The sequence below is a fragment of the Nesoenas mayeri genome (assembly GCF_963082525.1).
Source record: "Nesoenas mayeri genome assembly, chromosome: 23".
Taxonomy (NCBI): domain Eukaryota; kingdom Metazoa; phylum Chordata; class Aves; order Columbiformes; family Columbidae; genus Nesoenas; species Nesoenas mayeri.
In genome coordinates, this window is record NC_137574.1 from 5,922,328 (window position 1) to 5,946,905 (window position 24,578).

The 24,578-nt window shown below is 55.2% G+C and overlaps 1 protein-coding gene across 1 annotated transcript in view; it reads right to left on the minus strand.

The window, feature by feature from the left end:
* Window positions 1–5,576: 5,576 nt before the first annotated feature.
* Window positions 5,577–24,578, minus strand: part of LOC308048944 (receptor-type tyrosine-protein phosphatase V-like) — a gene marked incomplete at its 3' end in the record, with an annotated part of 32,556 nt that continues 13,554 nt past the window's right edge. The window contains exons 15-39 of the mRNA XM_080358270.1: window positions 23,814–24,086; window positions 23,033–23,305; window positions 21,890–22,159; window positions 21,148–21,426; window positions 20,789–20,923; window positions 20,472–20,682; window positions 19,595–19,662; window positions 19,290–19,416; window positions 18,940–18,987; window positions 18,436–18,529; window positions 17,460–17,550; window positions 16,586–16,662; window positions 15,624–15,758; window positions 14,935–15,057; window positions 14,283–14,443; window positions 13,792–13,927; window positions 13,130–13,209; window positions 12,304–12,391; window positions 11,792–11,882; window positions 11,053–11,129; window positions 10,635–10,769; window positions 10,003–10,125; window positions 9,328–9,485; window positions 7,968–8,103; window positions 5,577–5,636 (exon numbers count right to left, since the gene is read on the minus strand). Coding sequence (XP_080214396.1) covers window positions 5,577–5,636; window positions 7,968–8,103; window positions 9,328–9,485; window positions 10,003–10,125; window positions 10,635–10,769; window positions 11,053–11,129; window positions 11,792–11,882; window positions 12,304–12,391; window positions 13,130–13,209; window positions 13,792–13,927; window positions 14,283–14,443; window positions 14,935–15,057; window positions 15,624–15,758; window positions 16,586–16,662; window positions 17,460–17,550; window positions 18,436–18,529; window positions 18,940–18,987; window positions 19,290–19,416; window positions 19,595–19,662; window positions 20,472–20,682; window positions 20,789–20,923; window positions 21,148–21,426; window positions 21,890–22,159; window positions 23,033–23,305; window positions 23,814–24,086 — 3,449 coding nt within the window. The remainder of the gene's footprint in view (window positions 5,637–7,967; window positions 8,104–9,327; window positions 9,486–10,002; window positions 10,126–10,634; window positions 10,770–11,052; window positions 11,130–11,791; window positions 11,883–12,303; window positions 12,392–13,129; window positions 13,210–13,791; window positions 13,928–14,282; window positions 14,444–14,934; window positions 15,058–15,623; window positions 15,759–16,585; window positions 16,663–17,459; window positions 17,551–18,435; window positions 18,530–18,939; window positions 18,988–19,289; window positions 19,417–19,594; window positions 19,663–20,471; window positions 20,683–20,788; window positions 20,924–21,147; window positions 21,427–21,889; window positions 22,160–23,032; window positions 23,306–23,813; window positions 24,087–24,578) is intronic.

Below are 24,578 nucleotides of genomic sequence, written 5' to 3' on the forward strand. Positions count from 1 at the left end.
TCTGTGAGCTACTGCAAGGACAGTTATTGCCTCTGCTTTTCAGGGGCACAGGAGAGGCAGGGCTGCGTTATTCCCGCTGGCACAACATGCTCGGGGTGGTCTGGCTCTGGATCTCAGCCTTGGACCTGAGGAGAGCTGGGACTCCGGGTACCAGCGTTGGCCAAATCTTCTCTGTGGAACAGAAATGAAATGCCAAACAAGCTTTGGGCTGCGGACTGTGGCTGATGAGGCTTTTTAGAGATGTTGGAATTTAAAGGCTAACAAAGTTGTTGTGGAGATACAACCAGAGCAGGGCTGCAGCTAAACCCTCACAACAGGCACTGATGTCCCCTCCTGCAGAGCCAAAATGACTCTGTGGGCCTGGACAGGACACCTTGTCACTCAGCAATGCTCTCGCTGCAGAGCGGAGGAAGGTGATGGGCAGGACTGTGCTGTCACTCCTCCCAAGGTGCTGCCATGCCCTGGACATCCAGTCGGGGACCTTCCCAAGCTGGAAGACAGGTTTTGCTGGCTGAGACAAAGGGTTGGAGGCTGTTTATTTCTGTCCTCAGTGTGTGCCAGGGCCCACAGTCTGTGTCTTCTGCCCTGTTCCCCTGGGACAACTTGTTTGTGCCCTCTTTATTCGCATCTCGATTTTAGAGAGTTCAGGACCACGCCAGTAGAATCCCAGATTGGCTGTTGATCTCCAAGGTCAACCAGTCCCTACTGCAGACCAGGAGGACACTGGCTGTTTGCCACTGCCAAGGTCATGGCAGGAACCGAGACCCCACTGTGCCACACACTGGAATGGACAACAGACAGACAGACAGTCCATCCAGAGGGGCTTGCAGCAGGAGGAGGAGGTGCACAGCGCCCCTGGCAGTCTCACAAAGCACAGGGACACCAGAGAAAAACAGACATCACCAGGACTGGCCCGTATGCACAAGGTCATGCACTCTCCCACCTCATCTATGACACCTCTGTGGAGGTGTCATTCCTGGGATGCGATCTCCTATAAGAAAAGCTCTCCAGACTTTCTTGCCATCCCTGGCTTCTCATGGAGCTGGCCCTCCAGGTTGTGGGGAGAGCAGGATGTGGCCCAAACCAGCAAGGATTGGCTTGATGAAGTGGAGGCCAATAGTATGGTGCTTCAGATGTGTCTGTAAGCCTGGGGCATACCCTGGGGAGCCATTTGAGGTCAGGCGCAGGGGCAAAGGCCAGAGGAATGTTCTGTGCTCCTGCTCCCATTGGGGCCATCCAAAGGCTGAAATACCATAGTCAGGCTGCGGGCAAGTCCAGATCCAGCAAGATTCCCAGGGGCCTTCCAAAATATAAACGCAAACACTTGCAAACAAGCAGAAAGCCCCAGTGCCAAGCGTGCTGCTCCAGCCACCTGCCTGGGGCAGGGAAAGGATGGGTTTGAAGGCATCCATGCTCCCTGGTGGTGGGAAGGGCAGGTGGCAGTGGAGTCACTCAGAGAGGGACAGGGATGGTTCCTTCCTGATGCCCAGGGCACAGGATAGCACAAGCCTCATCTGCGCTTTAACTCTTTGCTCTGGGAGGCATCATTTGCAAAAAGCCTTGGGACAGCCTGGTTACTTCGTGCCCTACAGAGATGAAGATCTAAGTACAAGACCTGTTAGATGGACCAGACACTGGCTACAGAGTCCTACATGCTTAAAGACATTCCGTTTTGGAGTCTCTGCACCAGGTGGGTCAGGGACCCAAAGCCATGGCAACCCAGCACATGCAGCAGCAGGGTGTTGAAGAGGGAACCTCCGCTCTGATCCTACTTGGCTGTCCCAGGAGAAATTCCCCTTCCAGTTCAGACCTGCCTTGAATCTATCTGGCCCCTGTGCTTCTGCTCTCCAGGAGGCGTTTGACAGCAGTAGCTGATGAGAGGTGATGCTGGAGGACCTGGAGAGGAACAGGCTGCATCCCTGCTGCTGCCCAGTGCTGATACAGCTCAGGTGGAAGAGATAGTGATCAGTGGGCATCGCCACACTGTGGCTAGAGCTGGGGCAGCCGCTGCCTGGTGCCAGGCACCAGATATCACAGAGGTGCCCAGCTTAGGATGTGGCAGGGTGCCATGGGCTCCTTGTGGTGGGACCAATGTCCTGTTACTGTGCTGGATGAAGATATGGCACCTGCTAGACTCTCCGTGCCCTGGAGGGAGTAGAGGGAGATCCATGGGCAGAAAGTCAGCACCGGTGCATGAGGATACTGTGGGATCAAGGAGCCATGGTGACCCAGCAGTCACCAGCAAGCTCTCATGGCTGTGGGTTCCCAAGAGATCCAAGGGTTGAGTACCCCTCCTCTCCTGTCACTTGGCAATGCCAAACCAGTCTGTCACTTCTTGGACAGCCATGGAAAGGGGGGTAAGGATGGGAAGCAGGGTCCAAATGTACATGGCCTTTCTCATCCAGGGTCTTGACCTCTGCACGGGGGCTGATGGAGGAGGGTGGTGGCTGGATGCTGCCAGACTGGAGCAGGCTAAATATGAAGAACAACACAGCACGGTCCAGAACTCGCTGGGCGGCCCCAGCTGGAGGCTTGTTTTGTTTTACTGTTTTGTTGTCTCTCTTCCCCTCTGGGTTTCGTGGGTCTGAGCTGCAGGGCTGGAAAATTATTCATCCAAACCACAGCTCCCACAACACCCTCTGTAAGCATCTGTGGCTCCAGACTCCGCTGCAGCAGTGGGTGGGAGGTCGTAAATTCATCATCGTCACCAAGTCGGCCTCCTGTTAGACAGGGCATGAAAAGAGGAGCAGCAGGCTGTGCCACAGACGCAGCCATACCCAGCGCACTGGGTGAAACCTGTCGGCCAGTTCGCATGACAAATCCCTGTCCCATTGATGAGAAGGTCCCTTCATACCTGCCAGAGCAGCTGTGCTTCAGCTGCAGATGTCTGCAGGTTGACCTTGGCGGCTGGCTCTGCTGGAAGCGCTGTTGTGTTGTGCTAGCCAGATGTGAGACCTGTGGGATCACTTGTTCCTAAACCTCTGGAAGCTCTGCAGACAGCAACATGTCTCCTCCACCGTGGCTTTCACTTGCTGCCTTATGACTTGGAGCCAGCACCCCTTGCAACTCTGTGCCATTAGCCCTGGGTCTGCACATCATCCCTACCTGGCTGTGCGGCTGGGACCTCCACCTCTGTGCATGGACACACAGAAGACCCGTGGGCACTTTCCCAAGGGGCTGTAGAAAGACCCTGATGCAGGAGCCCATCTGTAAAGGCAAATGGGTGGTGCTGCGCTCAGTGGAGCCCGGCTGGGATGAGAGGTGGTGTGGGGCAGGTGCCACAGAACTCACCACCCATCTTGCTCAGTCACCGCCATCAGCTAAGGGTGGGCTGGAGGTGGCCAAGTTGTCCTGTGTGGATGTTGTCCTGCTCTTCATCACACAAGGCAAGAGCCTACAAGCAGTTCCTGTGAATACTGTCCCCTTCCGAGGCCTCTCTCCTGTGCCACAAGCTGCAGAGCCAGACCCAGACCCTCTCCATAGGGAATATGGCTTTGAGCAAAGCCCCAGGCATAATGACTCTGAAAGCCACAGGGTAGCTCTGATTGCAGAAAAACAGAAAAGAGAGGATGGGGAGTTCCTGCCCCCCCTTATCCTTGGCAGCTGCCCCTTTCTGGGGATGCAGCCCCGGCCAGGCTATTGGGAGACCCTGGTAGCTGCTCTTAGCAGAGTGAAGGAGGGCTTGTCTCTGCAGAACCTCAGGCTGCTGTGGGGTGATGAACACCCAAAGAAGCAATGAACACCCAGCAATCCTGTTTCTGTGCCCCTCACAAGGCTCCTGCTACCTCACGACAATGCCTCCTCCTTCACATCCTCACTGTCAGTGTGACTGGTCCCATGTCACGGAGATCCACGGATAATCTTGAAATCTCTAGGACTAAGATAATTAGGTGTTTACATATCACAAAGCTTGTTGGGAAATACAGATACAAATGCTTCTCCGTGTTCAGAGGAGGCTGCACACTCTGAACAAGACCTGCTGGGCACCAGCCTAACACGTGCATCTACACACACCTTTGAGATGCAACCGAGCTCGGCATCTGGGGGTTTTGGGCCATGAGCAGCACGTGAGACCCACAGGCAGAACCCAAGGGCACTAGCAGGGAGACGCTGGGGTTGGATGCAGGTCTGCTTTATCTCTCCCCTGTTTGACAGAATGAACACTACTTCTTTTCTTACATCAACAGCTGCTGATGTAGGTTTCTGCACAGGGACCTCTGCCTTCATGTGCCTTGGAGGTCAGTTGTGCTGCAGCTGGGACAGTGAGAGGACTCTGGCAAGTTAATGGGATTTGATCTCTGGTGTGGAAGTATCAGCGCTTTCATTGTCCTTGTAGGCATTTACCAGAGGATTGTGGATACGCAGGTCCTGGCAGAAAGGCTATAGTTTTGTAGCTCAGGAACTGTTTTTAAGGCTGATTGGAGCTGGAAGATGCAAGCTGGACACCAGGGCTGTTTCTGATGGAGATCTGAGGAGGATGGTCCTACACGCATGTGGTAGCAGAGAACATGGTCTTTGAGACTGCACCTTCTTGCAGGATCTTGGGAAGATCTCACTTCCAACACTGGTGAGATCCTGTGCTGCTGCTGGGCAGGTCTAAACTTCAGCAGCATATTAACCTAAAACCCTGGATGGACAATGGGCACATCACTCTTTGGACCAGAAGTGATTTTACACCTTGCTTGCCCTATGCCAGGCCTCCAGCATGCACTGGTGTGTTTTCCCGTGGTGCCCCAGAAGAAGACAGCAGGTGGCTGCTGCTACAAATTGTGTGCACCTCGTGAACAGCAAACCGCTTGACCCCATCAATCCTGTCTGCTGGGCTGGGGGTCACCGGAACAAACATTTCCTTGCTGTGACACTTAGGCATCACGAGGGCACCCTGTCCAAACTGGGGACACAGCTGATCTTTCAGGAACGGCTGCTGTGCTGCAGCAGGGGAAGGCTCGACGTTGCTGAGACCCTACAAAAGCCAAACCACCCTTACGAGCACACTCTTTCCTAGGGCTGTTTATTGTTTGTACCTAAGACTGATCCACCAGCTGAGACAAACCAGCTCCCACCACACTCTGCCCATGTCTGAGGCCTCAGCACACCTTGCGCCCGTGGTTGCATGGAGACCACGGTGCTCAGCACTAGCGTCAGACTGCAGCCTGCAGGTGCCAGGGCTCTCCAGATGCAAGCCCAGGGCTGCCCCTTCTGTGCCGAGCGGCGAGGGCACAGCAGGGCCCCCGCAACCAGTGCTGCTACTGCAGTGAGGGTGACAAACCTTCCAGGCACCAGGAATCCCAGGAGATGGCCAAAGCAGGGGAGCGTCCCACCCAGCTCCTCATCACGTCCGCATCGAGGGCTGCGGCAGTGCGTGCCAGGGCAGCACTGCCCATCTGCTCAGGAGCACCCATGTCACTGCTGACACCATGCAGGACGTGCTGGTGGCAGTGCTGCGGTGGGTCCCCTCTGGCCGCAGGGCTCACGCTGTGCCAGAAGCCCCATGGTGTCCTCCACCCAGCTCCTGGCTCCAGACAGGCCCCCGCGGAGGTGGAAGGCAGGTAAGTGCCAGGGAGTGCTGAGCAGTGTTAGGGTTGTTTCTGAGCCATGATGTCCTGGATGCAGGTGTACAGGAACATGTACTGGTCCTACAAAAGAGAAAGGGGGGTCTGGAGTCAGCTTTATGACAAAGACCTCCAGGTTGTGGGACTAACCCTGCAGTTTGCCTTAGAAGGTCCTAATTAACTAACAGTGTCTGATGGTAGAGCAGAATTTGCTGTCTCAGGTGTTCCTTGCCACCAGAATTGCCCAGAAAGGAAGAATCAGGGCTGGTGCTGTGTTTGCACCATATTTGTTTCCTCCTGCTTCATCACCCCTGTGATGGGGATGAAAGGAACATCTCCATCGGAGATGGGGAGGAACAATGTCATCTGACTTCTTCGAAGTGCCCTGGTGGCTTTTAGATGTGCCATGGTGTTTGCATCCAAAACAAGACTGAAGAGCAACTCCTGCAATGCTACAGGGCAGCGAGTGGGGAGAGCTCAGCGCTGCTGGTGTGCACAGGGTCTGCAATGACCCGAGGCCATGAGGGAAGACCTCTGGAGCAGCAGTCTCCCTTGGTGATAGTCTGGACAAACCTGAGTCAAGGGCTGACAGCACACCAGGGTAGATCTTTGCAAGCCCTCAGAGACAGACAAAAAGCTCTGTGTGGTCTTAGTCCAGTTGCATTGTTTCTCCTAAGATCACCAAAGTGATCCATCAGCACCAAGTATGGATCCAGAACTCTCTGTGGATTTGACGTGAGGTTCTGCTCAAATGTCAGGCTGCTCCAAAATGATGCTGGGCTACCAAACCCCTGGGACTGACCACTGCCACGCCAAGGCTCCAGGAAAGGCAAGGTGTGGGAAAGGGAAATGGGGTTGTACGCAATGCACAAAGCTGGAGGGCAGGGCCAGCCTGCAAATGCTGTGGGGTTGAAATCACATGGTAGCCAGGAAGGGCGGATTAGGGACCCAACAGAGGGGCCCCGAACAGCTCGCTAATGCGCTGGCTAAGCTGCAAGTCACGAGGAGCCTCCTCCCCTGTGGGCAGTGGGTTTAGCCCCACCGAAGGGCCGGGAAAGCCACAGATCACACAATGGCTGTGGTTCCAGGTCACCAGAGCATGTTTTCAATGATCCCAGCCTGATTGTGAAATCGGGAGTGACAGCCCAGGATTGATTTCAGACCAGGCACACTCAATGCCTGAACAAATGCAGGAGCACACCTCCAGAGACACAGGCTGCGCTGGAGCGGGGGGATGCTTAAATACCTGGTGGTTACCCACACGCAGTCCCTCAAAGGTTCATCTCCCCATTTGCTTGGCTACGAACCCCTCCAAAAAATCATCTGATGCCCCCAGCATGACAAGAGCGTAGCCGGCAGAGACAAAGGGGTCCTGGGGAGCCCCCACGGTGGTGGGAGGGCCTGGCAGCCACGCGGCAGCGGTGTGGGCTGGAGGGCAGCCCTGCCCGTCCTCCGCTGCCATCAGAGCCACCGCTGCTCGCGGCAAGGTGGGGACGCAGCTGCCTCTGCTGCCCCCGCTCAGTGGGGCAGCGGCTTTTGATCGGCACTTGCTGTGCCTTTATGGGCACATTGTGTCTCTGCTCAGCAAGACCGCTGCTGAAATACAAAAGAGCTCTGAAGCAGGGGCAGCGGACGCCTTGCCCTCCTCCGGCTCCCAACATGCACATGGTTCACATTAATTAAGAATGTGATTAGCTGCTTGCAGGCAGCTCTGCAGCTGGGGAGCCCCGGAGAGATCTGCCCTAATTCTGCTGTCCCCTGTGGGAAGGGTTTCCAGGGATGCTGCATCAGCTCGTTCAGCAAATGAAAGCACCGCCTGGGGAGCATCTGCGCCTCCAGCGCCCATCCGGAGCGGCAGCCTGGGAGGCTGTGCTGGCATGGCAGGGCAGGGCAGGGCAGGACACGGCTGCGGCACCGCGGTCCACACGGCTGCAGGGCAGCACAAACGTGGCAGCGCGTCCCCTCGCAAGCAGCACCAGCGCTGGCAGCAAGCAGGGGTGAGGAGCAGGCTCCAGACGGGGGTGCGGCAGGGAAAGGCACCAGACAAGGGTAAACGTGGCAGGTTCTGGATGCCCAGGCTGACAGCCGTGTTCAGAGGCCAGGAGTGGGCAGGCAGGTTTGCTGTGTAGGATGAAACCTGTGCTTCATGCTTTCTAGGGTAGGATGGGAAGAATAACTTATATTTATCTTGAGCTCATATGCAATTTAACCTACTTTAACTCCAGAAATGAGGAGAAGGAAAGCTCTTCCCTGGGAACAGAGAGTGCCCTCAGCCCTCGGTGGCTGGCAGAGGAAGTATGGAATAAATACCTGTGTAGGTGGGATGGGCTCCCAGGTGGCAGACAGCACCTGGGGAGTGGGCAGCATGGATGTCCTGTTCTGCCCAGCCCACCACCCTTCCTCCTTCCCACCTACCAGCGTTGGGGTCATGAGACAGCAGCTTCTTGCCAGCTGGAGGGTCACCCCATAGACATCCACAGTTCTCTCGGCTTTCATCTGGTGCAGTAGGCAATCCAGGGAGATGAGCGTCCCCATTTGGCTCACGTCACCACTGCAAGGGACAAGGCATGGTCACTGATGCCAGGAGAGGCTGAACTGAACCTCTCTGGAAGTGGTTACCAGCCCAAGAAGTCAGAGGCCCCATGAGAAAATATGCAGCAACTGAGTATGGTGGGGTTAGGGGACTGTGAGCCCAGAATCATAGAATCATAGAATCATAGAATGCTAGGGATTGGAAGGGCCCTGGAAAGCTCATCCAGTGCAATCCCCCCATGGAGCAGGAACACCCAGATGAGGTTACACAGGAAGGTGTCCAGGCGGGTTGGAATGTCTGCACAGAAGGAGACTCCACAACCCCCTGGGCAGCCTGGGCCAGGCTCTGACACCCTCACCGGGAACAAGTTTCTTCTCAAGTTTAAGTGGAACCTCTTATGTTCCAGTTTAAACCCATTACCCCTTGTCCTACCATTGTTTGCCACCAAGAAGAGCCTGGCTCCATCCTCCTGACACTCACCCTTGGTATATTTATAAACATTAATAAGGTCACCCCTCAGTCTCGTCTTCTCCAAACTAAAGAGCCCCAGCTCCCTCAGTCTTTCCTCATAAGGGAGATGCTCCACTCCCTTCAGCATCTTTGTTGCCCTGCACTGGACTCTCTCCAGCAGTTCCCTGTCCTGCTGGAACTGAGGAGCCCAGAACTGGACACAATATTCCAGGTGTGGTCTCACTAGGGCAGAGTAGAGAGGAAGAAGAACCTCTCTGACCTACTGACCACCCCCTTCTAATACACCCCAGGTCTAGCAGTTAAAATCCCCATGCTGACCAGGGGCATGGCACCCCAAAGTGCCCATTGAAGGAGCCTGGAGACCCAGCCTGCCCTGTGTCCCTCACCCAAGGCAGCTCTGCCATGTGCCGGCTGTGCCGGCTCCTGTGCGCTCTCCCCAGCTGCAAGCGGATGAGGGTGTCAGGGCTGCTCCCAGCATCTCAGCCGTCAGCATGGGCATGGCCTGGGCACCTCAGCCCAGGAATGCCAGCTCCATCCATGCCTGCCCCAGCCCAGCCCTGTTTTCCCTCTCCCAAGTGCTTGGCAGAGCACTGCTTCATCTGGCCTCCCAAGCTTCCCTGGCTCTCATGGACTCACTCTCAACATGCCCCAAAACACTGGGGTCCTTGGTGAGGGGCGCAGGCTTGCTGGTGGCCATGCCAGGGTGCTGTGCAGCCTGGTGGGTACCAGCTCTGGGAGGCTGCCCATGGACAGAGCAGCAACGTGATGTACCTGCAGTGCAGCAGGAGAGGACCGGCTCTCTTTCGGTGGGGCATGCACTGTCTGACAGCAGTGAGGAGCTCCACCAGGCTCTGGACATCTGGCTGTTTCTTGCTGCTCCAGAGCATGTATAGGAACTGTTGTACCTGCCTCTCCTTTGCTTTCTTTTCCTGGTGAGACACAAAGAATAACTGACACGTCTGTTGGGAAGAGACGAGTGGGTTTTGATGCAGAAGGGTTCCACCTCTCCAATCCTTAGGCTTTCCTGAGCTAACTGCTGGCTTCTGTAAAGCTGTTGAGGCAATCTCTGCTGGGGCATTGCCCATCTCCCTGCAGGTGGTATGGTGCCTCTGGCAATGTGCTCTCCTTCCCCACGGCACCCTGACCTGCCCCTTCAGAGGGAGACTGAGAACTGTGTGGGCCTTTGCTAAGAGGGTCAGAAAGACCTTTCAGCAAAGGGCAGGGGAAGCCTGCGAGCCTCTCCTGTGCATCTGCTGTGTCCACTCAGATGTTCTTCTGGATGTGGCAATCTAGGTTCCCTCCTGCATTTGTGAACTGCTGGCATTCTGCTCTTGCAGCTCAGCCAGTTCTCCACAGACCTTTCAGCCCTTGCCCCTACAGACCTGTTTCCTAGCAGTGAAGAACATCCCAGGCAGTGGGAGCCAGGCCAGCCCTATCAACACATACGTGTTTCATTTTGAGCTGGATGCACCTCCATCCGGAGACGAGCTTCTCTGTGCCACACTGGATGGTCAGCATTTTTGTGCAGAGGGAGTCTCCTTCCAGGGGCCAGCACACCTCACCTGGGACCTGTACACAACAGCAAGTTTGGCTTCAGGTTGATGGTTGCCATATTTCAGATCAGTCACCATCGCAAGGGTCTGTGATGGGGTTGGACCAAGAGCACCACCACCATGACAGTTCTTCCCTTGCCTAAACCCTGGGGGAATTTTTGGAAACAAGAGCAGATTTCAGCCAGTTTCCCTGTTAACACAGAGCTGCCTGGCAGTGGGAATCTACCCAGCAAACACTCTCCACCTCAGATGGACAGAAGCGGGAGCTGCTGTCCTTGGGTGCCGTAGAGATGCAGCTTGAAGAGTCCATGGCTATGGACTGCATTGTGGGCAGACAGAACCTGTCTCCTATGACAAGCAGTGGGAGCACTTTGACACAGGAAAGGTTCAGCTTTAGCCAAGCTGGATCTGCACCCAGGCTTTAGGAGGCAGCAATGACAGTTCAAGCTTTGGAGCTATGCCAGCTTCCAGCTCCATTGAACAGATCCCTGCTCTGCCACGGCACAGGCAGGCACGGCACCTTACCTCCCCCTTCTCCTGACATGGGAGAAGTGTTAGGATGGTGTGAACGTCCTGTTCCCACACCAGGGTCCAGAAGTCCTCCATGGTCAACTTGTCAGGTCCCTGGACAGCCAGATACTCCCGACTGGAGCTGTAGCCCTGAGTGGGGAATGAGACCATCACTCTCCTGCTGAGAGGGTGGCACAGTTACCTTGTCAGCCCAGGTGGTTGCAGGAAAGACCAGGAAAAGAAGGGAAATCAGCAGGTCAGGGGCAAAGAGAGAGGAGAAAGGACTGAATGGGGGAAGTGAGGACAGCCCAGACTGGGCTGGTGAGGGAAGACACATGCTCAGTGTCCCTTCACAGGCAGCAGGGAACAGGGGCACAGTGAGGAAGGGGGACCCCAGCACAGGGGTGGGCATGGCTGTGGGGTTATGACTTACCGGGACCTGCCACACCTGCAGGAGTCCTGAGAAAGGGCCCTGTTCCAGCAGGGAAAACTTCACTCTGGAGCGATCATCTGCAAAATATGTGGGAGGTGGAGGGACCCAGGGCAGCCTTGTGCTCACACAGCTCCTGCAGACCATCAGCTGCAGAAACCCAACACCCCATTCACCGTTTCTCTTTAAAGTCGCTTTCCCTCTGCAGTACTCTAGTCCAGCTCATGGACATCGGTCCCCAAAAGACAGGACCCTATCCCAATCTCCTGATCAAAGAATATGTGTGGTGAAGGTTTCTCAGTGTCTTGGCCAATGGAGATCTGCATATCGCCATAGACAGAGAGACTGCAGATGCTCTGGGCCCCTGTTCCAGTGTCTGGCCACCTTCATGGAGACTCCTTTTTCCTTATACTAAGTGGAATTACTCTTCCAAATCATGCCCATTGCCTCTTGTCTTTCCAGGGTGCATCTCTGAGAAGACTACATTTTCTGTGTACCCTCACAGCAGTCAGTTGAAGACAGCAAGATCTCCCCTTTTTCCTCTCTCCTCCAGGCTTAACAAACCTACCTATCTCAGTCCCATACATCATGTGCTTCACCCCCAAAACACCTTGGTAACCTTCTGGTGGACTCACTCCAGTGTGTCAGGATATTTTCCTGTACTGTGGAGCACCAGTTCTGGCCCAGCCTGTCTATACACAGGTATGGGAAGGAAGGGAATGAAAGGTGTCACAGCACTTACATGGGAGGATGCTGGAAGAGGGCCGTGTGTGCTGATTGCCTGAAGATGGTGTTGCAGAGCTTGCTTCTTCCTTGACAACCTCCAGGAGGGTCTGCCAGAGTGAGAGAGAGTGGAGGAAGCGGTGAGCAGGGGAGAATCCAGAGGAGCAGGAGTAACTGGGGACTCCTGAGAACACCTGGCCTGGCAGAGGGGTGGTCATGGCTGTGCATGCATGCACGGCTGCACCTCTCTGTAATATAACGGTGTTCAGGTAGGCTCCAACCCTTAATGAGGTCTGGGAAGGAGGGCATCATGGACAGACCCTGATGAGTGAGGGAGCTATGAGCCTGGGGGCGCCATGCCATGGAGAGGGAATGCTGCCAGGACAAATCATGGAGACTGGGGCATGGGACTCACTCAGGAGGCACTTCTTGGGTGTTCCCCAGCCTGAGCAGGTGCAATCACTCCCCAGGTGCCCCCAGTGCATATGGCCACGGCAACGCTCCTTGCACCCTGCCCAGGACCGCTCTCACCTCGTACTCCCTCAGGAAGCCCATATGGGACTTGGCTGCTTTCTGGGCGTAGTGCTGAGCAAAGCTTTTCAGTGGGATGGGGCAGGACCTGGGGAGAGAAACTGGGGGTGAGGGTGAGCAGCCTCAGCAGCATCCAGGTTGTGCCTGCAGTAGGTGGACAGGCACCTTCACCACTCAAATGCTGGGGCCCTCGCAGGTCCACAGCCCACCTCTGCTCTCTGCCACCTGCTCGCCCCTAGACAAAGGCAGGTCTTAGGTATGGCACTGCCCAGGGCTCATTCCGAAGATGCAGCAAGGACAAGGACATCCCGTTCTGCATGAGGGAGGGGACAACTGGGCTATAAAGAGAGATGTGTGACCTCCAGATGTAGCCTCAGAGACAAGGAGGTAGATGGGCAAAGTCATGCCCAGCCTGACCCTGCTCCCTCCTGTTGTTAGAAGGGACATCCCAAGGCCACCCAGCTGCCATCAGCCCCTCCAGTTTGAACCCATCTCCCTGCTGGCTGGGAAGCCAGGGGCTGATCGAAGTTCCTTCCCCAGGACAGCTCTGCAGCTCTTCAGAACTGGTGGTGTAGCCTGGGAGACTGACACTGGAGGAAAGGAGAATGTGGTCCCCAAGCCCTCCCAGTGTGCCCAGTGACGCAAACCTAGCTCTGGACTGGGCTCCCCATGCTGCCGGGAACAATCAGCCCTCAAAACACCATCAGCCTGGGCTTCCCCATCCTTTTGACCTGAAGCCAAGGCAGCTGGGGTCAGGATCCCAGCTTGTCACCTGAAGGGGCTGTGGGTCAGGGTGAGTGGGAGGCAAAATGCAGCAGGCCCTTACCTCTCTGTCCCTGATAAACCCAGGAGTGGCTCCTCCAAGATCTTTTCCAGGATACAGCTGTGCAGGAAAATGTACTGGGACTGGAAGGCAAAGACAGACAGGAGCGCAGAGCATCACACCACGCAGACAGTATGAAGGGGTGGGTATGGCACTGCGAGGGGGCAGAGGGTGCCCTACAATCATGCCCCAAAAGCCCTATATCTGTGCCCAAAAGGCCCTGGCTTCTTCAGTCTCAGAGCCCCTGGATCGCTCCACTGGATCTGTCTGTCTGTCCTGAAGGGTAGTACTGGCACTTGTCCCAGCCCTGAGTAACTGGGCTGTGGCCATCACAGGCCAAAGAAATGGTGTGGGTCAAGAACTGCCTGCAAAGGTCGGATGCTACTCCTTGATGCTCTGGGGTGTTTCTGAGCCTGCTGGGAGGACTGAGACTCTACATGTTGCTGTTGTGGGTCAGGCAGGGAATAAAGCTCCTGGAGATGCCCACAGCTGAGCAATTTCCACTGCAGCTGAGCTGCTGCTTTGGGTGGCACCGAGACACAGTGTCAGACTGGGGACCAGTCTGGGGGTGCTGGGGCTGCCCGGCCAGCTCACCTGTCTGCCAGCCCAGGCAGCATTTATATCATGGAGCAACGGCCCTGGAGGTGGGGGAGCAGAAGCCTTACCAGCGTCTGAATCATCAGGTAACGGTTCATCCGCAAGGTGTAAACAACACCAAACACGTCCACGACCTTCTCCTGCTTCATCTGCTGCAGCAGCTGGTCCAGGGCAATGAAGGTGCCACTGCGGCCCACCCCAGCGCTGAGAGCACAGGCAGACAGGGTCAGACATTGCCTGATGCCACAGCCGATGGGCTCCCCTCCCGCTGCTAGAAACGGCTCCCAGATGCTGCACCCTGGGGCACTGGTCCCAGCACAGTGTGGGGCTGAGGAGCCATTCAGGCTTCCTTGGGTTGGTGCTGAGCATCTCCAGCTGCCGCATCCCCTGGGACTGTGGGGCAGGGTGCAAGCAAACCTGCAATCGCCCAAGCAGGAGGCTCTCTACAGACCAGTCTCCCGGGCATTGCTTTCCCTCCTGGTTTGTGCACGAGCAGGACACTTATCCCCATGCCACCTCCCATCATCCCCTCCGGCCATTCCCCAGCGCAGAGCCGCACCTGCAGTGCACGAGGGTCGGTCCTGCGTCCTTGGTGCTCTGGATGTGCTCCCGGACCAGCTCTCTGAAGGTCATAATGGAAGTTGTGGACTCCGGGATCCCGTGGTCAGGCCACGCAGTGTAGTGCAGGTGGGACACGTGCCGCTCTGCCCGGAGACCCTCCTGCCAGGGGGATGTTGGTGACTGACATGCAGCCCGATGGGACAGGGACATGCATGCACCCCACAGTGCAGGAGCACCCGGGGACTTGGGGACCCCCAGCTCAGCTGCGGTGACCAGCCAACACCAGGTCTGCTGCACTGACTGGTGACTCCTGCTCCCCTGTCCTCCTCCACCATCTCTTGCCATGGTGAGGCATGTGGAGGTGGCAAGGAGGAGACCTGCCTTTGGCGGATGGGGAACATGCCCTTGGAGCTGCAGCCTGTGCCCCAGTGCAGGGACGTGGGAAGGAGAGAGCGAGGGTGGACAGCAGGGGTCATACATTTTGAGAGGGACAGACTGCTCCGAAGGGGCTTGGGTCTTTGAACCCCACTAATGGCAGGGAAAGGAGATTATACCACCACCACCACCAAGGACAAAAACCACTGCATCCCATGCAAAGCCCCAGCCCTTGACAGGTCCTTGAAGCCCCTTCCTCTTGGATCCTTACTCACGTGCCACAGTTTGAACTCGCGCATGGTCCACTCCTCAGAGCTGCTCTGCATCAGGAGGTGGACCCGGACCTGTCCGTAGGAGACTGGGGCAGATTCGGATGGCCAGTAATGATCACAGAGGACCTAGAGTACAGGCAAGACACGGTCCCAGTAAGACCACTGAGGGCTCAGGTCCCAGTGTATGATCTCCTGGCTTGCTGGGAGCATGTGGAGAGCAGCAATTGTGCAGGGAGCCAGGGCAGGTCTTAGGGAGCAGGAAGGGGTGCTACCCCTGCCCACAGCGCTTCCCCACTGCCCCTTTGTTTGGGTCTCAGCCTCTTCCAGAGAGAAGGACCTGTGTGGGTCCCATCATCCCTGGAGACTGTTGGAACAGTCCATGTGAGTTGGCTCATCCAGAGGCAAAAGGTAATTTCAGATTATATGTGCAGAAATATCTGAGGGTGATGGGCATGGTTGCAGCTGAGCTCCACGTCTGCCCCTTCCTACCCCAAGCTAACACCGAGCTGCACGCTTCAGCCTCTGTTCCCTCAGCCCACATGTCAGGGAAGCTGTGTGGCCCGCGCTTACCCTGGAGCGACATCTGAGCCAGGGTTGGTGGAGGGAGCAAACCCAGTCCTGGGCTCAACTCACATGATCAGGTCTGGGCTTTGCTGGATCTTACACGTGGAAGCCCAGCAGTGGTGACCTACCCGGCCATTCTCCATGCACACTGTCAGCATGATGATGTTGCACACGTTCTGCTCCCACACCAGCCTCCAGAAGTCCTCTATCGTTTTCTTCAAGGGCCCTTGGGTAGCGATGAACTCTTGTGGGGATGTATAGCCCTGAGCAAGAGGCAGACAGGAGGAGTTGGCAGGTTGCCGACGCAGGTGGATCCTGCCCTGTGACAGAGTCGGTGCCTGCTCTGCTTTTGTGGTAGAGGGAGAAGTGCTCGTTGCCCTTAGCCCATGTGGACACACTTCCCAGGCAGCTGATCTCAGAAGCATCTGATTTCACACGAAGCACCTGCTGCCCAACACATGCTTTCTACGTACTTGGCATAAAGACGTGACCTCCCTCACCATTTCCCTCCAAGCAGTTCCTCATTCAGCCTAACCAAGGGAAGACAGATCTGGGTCCTTTTTGTGCTCCTCAGTCACTGCTGGAGGTGGGATGAGCATGCACGGTGTCAGGCTGCTCCTTTTCCCCTTGGACACACACATGCCCCGCGGATCCACACACCCGCACCTGCATGCTGCGTGCCCTGCCTGTTACCTGTGAAAATCTCCTGGGTGGGGGGTGTGGGCACAGCTCCAGGGTTGTTCAAATGCAGCTGCACAGACCAGAAGGAGAAAGAGCAGACAGACAGACAGGGCAATAAGCTGGGAGAGGATGGGAAGAGGATAGTCCTCAAGAAGAAAGCAGAAAGCCTTGCCAGTCTCCCACACTCACACCTCTGCATTCACAGCACTTGCGATCTCATGGTCTCCATCAACCCCTGCTGAAGGGCAGCTACACATCGCCACCTGACCACAACTCCTGGCCAATCTGTACCAGCTGTGGCTTCAGCAGCAGCTCTTGCCCGTCAGCCCTCACAACTTCAATCCAGACAGAGTTTCTCTGATGGTGTCCCGTGGCCATGTGTCTGTGAAGAAGGCAAGAGGGCACTCACAGGCATGAAGTTGGCATTGATGTAGTCTGAGTGTGGGTCCTCCCCAAGCTGGCTCAGCTTGACGCGAGAATGGTCATCTGGAAGAGACCATACACACGTGATCTCCAAGACAGCTCCTCACCATGACATGGCCATCTCACTTCAGCAAGGCTTTTGACACCGTCTCTCACAACCTCCTCATAGGCAAACTCAAGAAGTGGAGGCTGGATGAATGCACGGTGAGATGGGTCATGAGCTGGCTGGATGGCAGAACTCAGAGGGTTGTGATCAATGGTGCAGAGTCTGGTTGGAGGCCTGTAGTTAGTGGGGCTCCCCAGGGGTCAGTACTGGGTCCAGTCCTGTTCAGTCTGTTCATCAATGACCTGGATGAAGAGACTGAGTGCACCTCAGCAAGTTTGCTGATGCTACCAAACTGAGAGGAAGGGCCAACACACCAGAAGGCTGTGCTGCCATTCAGGGGGACCTGAACGGGCTGGAGGGCTGGGCAGAGAAGAACATGATGAAGTTCAACAAGGGCAAGTGTGGGGTCCTGCACCTGGGGAGGAATAACCCCAGGCACCAGTACAGGTTGGGGTTGACCTGCTGGAAAGCAGCTCTGCAGAGAAGGACTAGGGTGTTCTGGTTGACAACAGGTGGACCATGAGTCAGCAATGTACCCTTGTGGCCAGGAAGGCCAATGGTATCCCGGGGTGCATTAGGAAAAGTGTGACCAGCAGGTCGAGGAAGGTTGTTCCTTCCCCTCTACTCTACCCCATCTGCAGTACTATGTCCAGTTCTGGGCTCCCCACTTTAAGAAGGACAAGGAATTACTGCACACTGCAGTGCAAACTCCCACCCTAGATGCTGTGGGGAGGAGGGAGGAGACAGCACTTACAGGGCAGCACGTGGGGATATCTGTTCTTGGAGACATTTTCTGGTAGCTCAGCCTCCACTTTTGGCTGCTCCTTTCCAACTTCCTTCAGCTCCTGTGGGACAGGGAGAAGATAAGAACAAAAGTCTCTCTGGATTGCTCCTGGTCAGCCCAGCTCCCTGCTCACGGCCAACATCTCCGGTGGTTCAGGGGGGTCACCTACACACAGGGAACTGCTCTACTCCTCCCGCTGTATGGCCTGTGAACTCTGAACCATAGGTGGCTTTTCCAACAGCATTGTTTGTATTTAAAAGAAAGTAGGCCTGAGAACAAGTTTTGATAAAACCAAACCAAAACAAACCAAAAACGTTTTAAGAAATCAAAAATTTCAGAGCATTTTGTTCTGAGAAAACAGAAACACCTCATGCTGTGAAAACAGAAATATCTTGCGCTGCTTCTGCCTCTGTCCTCACTCAGGAGGCCAGAAAAGGGTGATTTGAGGGGGGTTTGAAGTTGATGATGGGACTTTCAAAGGTGCTGGCAGCGGATCAGTTCTGAGCCTGCAGATGTTGGCAGTGTGAGCCAGCGAATGCAGCCTGAGGGGAATTTCACAGCCCCCTTTAGGCTGCAGGTTCTTTTCTAACACTGTCAAGGTGGATCTCATTGCAACACCACTCGGCATCTTCATCTCCAGTCCAGGTTAGGGGCCGTTAGCTTTTTCCACCAGCAGCGAGGGACAGTATTGGTTCAAGCTCACGCCACAGACAACACGTGTTTCTGCCAGAACTTGAACAAAACAGGTTTTGAGTATAGGAACTGCCTGATCGCATGGTCCATCCAAGCTTTGGCTTCCAAGACTGCCTAGTAGGGTGCCTGGATTGCTAGAGAGATGGGTTACTGTCCCTGAACACAAGGAGTCCACCAAGGCCACCCAATAGCTGGGGCATGAGCTACCTAGAGGGGAAGTTAAGTCTCATGTCTAGCAGGAGTGTTATCTCACCTCAAACTCCTGGAAAAAGGCTTGGTTACCACTTGCTGTCTTCATCTCATAGTACTGCTTGAAGTTCTGTATAGGAATTGGCCGATGGATGTTTCTGCATGAAATGAAGTCCAGAGGAAAACTTGCCTTAGCTACAAGGGGGTCTGACAGGTGGCCAATGAGACAGCCCAGCCTGGAGACCCGCAGTACTGGGATGCACACACAGAGGGACGGTTTGTAGCCCTCATCATTGCCCAGGAGAGCGGGTCCAACAGAGCATTGGCTCAATGTTGAGGGGGTTTCAGGATGATGAGGATACTCTCCTATTGCAGAAGCCTTACAGAGGAGGTGTGGACAACGCATTGACTTGGAATGGAGCTGAGCAATAAATACTGAACAAGGGAGAACTGAAGGAGAGGAGAGAGAGTTGTTTTTTTCCCGAGCCAAAGCATGAGAAAGGAAGAAGGTGAAGTGCCCTGGGACTTGCAGCCAGGACATGCACAGAGGAAAGACCCCAGCACTCACCTCAAGCTGTAGGTCACCATTTCCTGGGGCAAGCTGCTCTTCTTGGTTCTAGAATCAAAGCATGGGAGATGTTGCTGTGAGTGTATGGTATGATGCTGGCTCATGGACCAGACAGCTCACATCAGGACACTACCCTGCACACCTGCAGGGTTCTGTGAATTAATGGCACATAGGCAGCTCCCCTCTCTCCTCTGCCTTTTTCTTCTGTGCTTGCCAAGCATGACTGCACCAGCGGGTGTCATGGTTTGCCTAAATATTTTATACCCTCTCACTGCTCTTCCTCCTGGACTGGCATGGAAGGCTGGGTTTATCAGCCTGGACCCACCAAGTAAGAGTCACCTCATCCTCACCTCTTTGCTCTGAGCTGTTTCCAGTAGACCAAAGCAAAAATAGCTGCAAGTGTCAAGAGAAATCCCACAATGATTCCAGCAATTATTGGAATTGAGAATGGAGTTGCATCTGCACTGGATCCAGCAGCTGGAATAAAAAAGAGATAGAATGGATAGAATGGGCAGAGGTAAGAGTCAGTAAGTGGCTGCACTTTCTCTATTATATCAGCTACAGCCTGTGATCTCTCTCTCTCTTGCCATTACCAGGTTGTTAATTATCTGTAACCTACACAGCCGGGAAGGGAAGATGACATTCTCCATCTTACCTGAGAACATGGTGAACGTCACTGCGGGGGCTACTGGGTCGTATTTGGTGAAGGCAGCGATGCTGAACCTGGGGCAAAGCAGAGTCCTGCCATCAGGGACAATCTGAACTGGGCACAGCACCCATGCACCCAGCAGCAGGAACTCCCAAGGGAACAGGACAGCTGACTCTGTTTTAAAATGCTGTATTGGAAGAAGCTGGTTTTCTGGTAAGGACTTATGGAATGCCTAGAAATGGTCTTTCCTCCCTTTTCTGACTCTTGGACAAGTTTGTTTTGCTTAGGAGAACATGAGGAAATGTTCAGAAAGCACAAATGGGAATCAGCTCTCCTCCAAAGGGTTGTTTGAAGAGACCAGTAGTAAGTTTCTACTCTCTTATAAATAAAAAAATAGTACCAGTACCAGTATGGACCACTGAAGGACACCACTTGTCACTGGTGTCCATCCAGACATTGTGCCATTGACCTCTACCCTCTAGACATGACCGTCCAGCCAGTTCCTCATCCATTGAACAGTCCACCCATCAATCCATATCTCTCCAATTTAGAGAGGAGGATGTTGTGGGAGACTGTGTCAAAGGCTTTACAGAAGTCCAGATAGACTCTCAGCAGCTTCTATTACTAGTCAGCCACGTTTGTCAGACTCAGCTTTCGTCTCTCCTCTCCCCTCCCTGCCCAGTTACACTGATGTTCTCCAGAGTGCCAGCCCCTGTATCCCTCAAATACCACTTGGTGGAGCAGCCCCTGGGGTCCACTGCTGGGGTTCTGAGGAGAACAAGGATGAGGGGACATCCAGGGGCTGGTGGCACCTTGCAGGGACACATGCAGTTCCTTTTCTCCTCTAGCCCCTTCCCCTCAGGAGGATGTTGATGCCTCTCACCTGTACTGCTCGTTGGCTTTCAGCTTCCCATTGCATGTTGCCCTGGACTGGCCGCACTCCTCTGTTCCCACTGGCACTCGCCAGGTTTCGGTGGAGCTCCTGGAGCTCGGATGGAAGGGATTGGGGATTAGCACAGCCAGGTAGGAGTCCTCTGTCCCATAATAGTGGTCATACCATGTGCTGGACATGATTTCCTGGGTGGGCCTCAGCACTGAAGGGGAAAGTACAAGGTGACAGTGGTAGTCCCAAAGCGACGTCCAGGGGAGCTGCTGCCCTCCAGGGAACCACTGCAGATGGGGACGTGCAGGGGCACTTACGTGAATCATTAGTGGTAGCAATGACACCATAATACTCGATCTGGCCATTCTCCTCGCTGAACAGGTCAGATGAAATGATAACTGTGGAGCTGGCCTCCACCTGGAAGACGTCTGCTCGCAGGGGTGGAGGCAGGGCTGGAAAAGGAACCAGCAAGCACAGCCTGTTAGTGTGTCCCTGCTCCCACAGACTCACCATACACTGTTCCCAGCACCACAGCCCAGAGCCCTGGCCCACTGCAGCTCAGTGCAGGACCCCACGGGCCTCATGGACATCTGAAAGAGAAGCCAAGTTTAACTATCAAAGCTGAGTGTCTTCTCCTGGGCTCTCTGGCAAGGCTGTGGGAAAGAAGGGGACTCACCCTCCACTGTTGTGTTGCAGAGCAGAGTCACAGCCTGGCTCCTCATTGTGTTCCTGCCCACTGTGCTCACAATGATTTGATAGGATGAGTTTGGTTCCAGCCCCTCCACACTGGCCTCGTTCGTAGGGATTCTCATAACATACTTGGAGGTGGGAATTCCATCAGAGAGTCTCTCTGTCACCACCTCATAAGCCTCCACATCTCCAGGAGAGCTGGTCCAGTTCAAGTAAAGGCTCCTTGACTCAGGTAGGCATTGCACATCCTCCACGGGATTTGGCGCTGTGAAGGAGATATGGCAGGACTTAGTGGATCAGAGAAATCCCAGCCTCAGCCCATGCATCAGTCCAGAGCCCCTGTGGTCCTCTACTGCCTGTCAGGGACAATGGAGAGGAGCAGAGCTGGACATCTGTGAGCCTTCTGTGCCAAGGGCCACAGGACAAGGTGAATGGGTCAGGGCCTGGGCAGAAGTCTTATGGGAGAAGCAGACAAACAGAGAGCTCTGCAGTGTCCTCTTTGCTTCACAGGTAGCCAGGCCACAGGGTGATGTGAAATCTCTGTGATGGGGCTAGCTTAGGGAGCCGATGGCTACCAGACAGTCACCTTGTTGTTTTTCCTTATCTCCCACCATGAAGACTTCCCATGCTTCTGTTGCCCCTCAAGGGCTGATCCAGTCTTGAGGCCACCCAGGCATCTCTCCCCCTTCCAGCCTGCACTCCCCCCTGCGCCAGCAGCGCGTACCCACCCATCGGCACAGCCAAGGGCTTCGTGCTGCTCCAGTAGGGCCCGGCCACACAGCTCAAGGACACAGAGTAGTTTCTCCCTGGGATCAGCCCCTGAAAGAGGTGCTGGACTTGCCCTCTGTCCAGAGTGTGCCGCCGGGGCAGCGTGCTGTTGTGGGGATCCCGCAGCCACAGCTGGCACTCGTCCTGCTGTCCAGAGACACTGCCCCAGGAGATGAGCATCGTGTTGTTCCCTTCAGCCACCACAGAGAGATTTTTGGGAACTGAAGGTGCTACAATAAGAACCACACCAGGGGAGAGTTACTGGCATGCCAGACCGTCTCTTCCATCCTGTAGAGATACAAGTAGAAGATGAGTAATATGCAAGGAAACTTGATGTGTTCAGTGATAACATTTCTGCAGCTGCTGGCTGCCACTACCAGAAATGACCTTTAAATGACAGTTGGAGAACATGCAGAATGAGGAACGTGAGAAGATGGGTTCTTCCTCCTGCTAATTAGCAAGTTTCATTACAGACCTGCCTGAAGGGCTCTGCACATGACTCCCAGCACCCTGCCAGAGGCTGGCTGAGCGTGGGAGCAGAGACCTCTGGATTCCCCAAGCAAAGTGCAGGGACTGTGGGGACAAGCACATGAAAAGGCTTATTGTGCTTATCTGCAATTTCTACATTCCTTAAAAAAAAAAAAAATAAGCCCAGCCTCCCCTTACTTCCCATGCCAGGAATTCTCTGAGTGCCTGGGAGAAAGGCAGCAGGGACGGTAGGGTGTCCCCCTGGCTGAAAGGCCTCGTGGTCTCTCAGGGTGTGGGTGTCCTCTCCCAGAGCTGCACTCCTGCCATGGGATCCCTTGCTCTTTGTTCAGCCACCCATGCCCGGAGGACCCAGCTTGTGTCAACATCAGGGCCACCAGCTGGAGGTCTGCCCTGAGACAGCGACCGCAGCTGTAAGACTGTCCTATAGACAGCAGCACTGCCCTGCTCACCCCTCCACCAGGAGCGGCACAGCCCATGGTCCCATCACTACAGTGGTACCTATAGCTCGTACCTATTATCCCAGCCCTGCCCAGCCCCTTCCCACCCCTGGTGCTGAGCCTGGGGAAGGCTGAGCCTCATGCATGACCCAAGGACCTCCAGCTCTTGCCACTTACTTGTCCAGTCACTGATGTTCCCAGAGGAGGCTGCATAGGGCCCCGCCATGGACACCACTTCCAGCAGGTATTTGTGTCCTGGAGCCAGGCCAGAAAAGACGAATTTGCTGGTGCCTTTCCCCAAAGACACGTTGGCTGCCACAATACCTGATCCTGAGTGGTATAGGAGGAGTCTGTAACTGTCTTGTCCTTGGGGTTCAGCTCGCCAGGACGCACTCAGCCTGTTGGGATACCCCTGGTTCGTCATGTACACATTACGGGGCGCCAGGGGATCTAAAGAGACAAGGATGGGAGATGTCAGTGAAGGTCTGAGGACATTGCCTGGGTGTCTTGGCAGTGTTATCAGAAGGGTTGCACCACACAGGACAGGGAACTTTGTCCTGGCTGGATGTCGGCATTCACCAGCCTGGAGGCAGCTAAAAGCAGCTTCTGCAGACTTTAAGTAGTGCGTGTCTGAGCAGAGACAGCCCTGTGCCAGCTGAAGTGAGACACGCAGGGATGGGAGAGGAGGGAGCACCCAGTCCACTGGAGGGGAGGGGAAGGCAAATGTTCCTGTTGGCTGCTCCCTCCTCCGTGCTTCCCCTCTGAATCACAGCCCCTGGAGCTGTAGCTGGTCTAATCCAGGCTGGTGGAGCTGATGGTGAGGGTGGGCACAGCCGTGCTCAGTGCTATGGCACTGATGTGCCCTTGGGTTCAGGCAGGGCTTGGGGTCTACCATGAAGGTCAGCGGGACCATGTCCTTTGCCATGAGCCTTTGTCACCCTCAAAACAGGGTACTCACATGTCCAGTTGCTGACGTTCCCTGCAGATGTCCGGTGGGACCCTGCCATAGACACCACCTCCAGCACATACTTGCTTCCCGGGGCCAGTCCCATGAAGGTGAAGTTGTGCGTGTCTCTCCCGAGCAAGGTCGTAGCTGCCACCGTGCCCAGCCGTGCATGGTACAGGGTCAGTGTGTAGCCATCTCTCCCCCCGGGCGCAGCTCCCCAGGATGCGCTCAGCCTGTCGGGGTGTCCCGTGCTCAGCAAGCGCACGGTGGCTGGAGGCAGTGGGCCTGGGGAGTCACCAGACCTGATGTTAGTGACTGGAGACTGTGCAGAAGGAAACACACTTGACGGGACATTGTGCAGCAGAACAGATGCTCCCTGAGGGCTGGGACACAAAGGCTCCATCCAGCACACTCCTCCTCCTCAATTTTCTCTATTCTGTCCCCATCCCTCCTCACCTTTGATGCTGCTCACCCTCTGTGATCACTCACATGCCAAGCCTTCGTCATCCAGGTCACCCTCATTGCCATAGCCCAGCCAGAACACCTTTGCCACTGCTGCGTGCATATGGATTGTGCAGCACCCAGCTGGTGTGCAGCTGCCCGGGTAAACTGGCACAGCATCTATACTCTGTCCAGCCATAAAATCTTTCTGAGTGGAGAGGAGTGTTGGATTAGTGCATCTACAGAGCAAAGATCCATTCTCCTGGGGGGACTGTGGATTAGCCACTGGCTATACTACACTGATTGATTTTGTCAACCCTTATGGTAATGTGATTT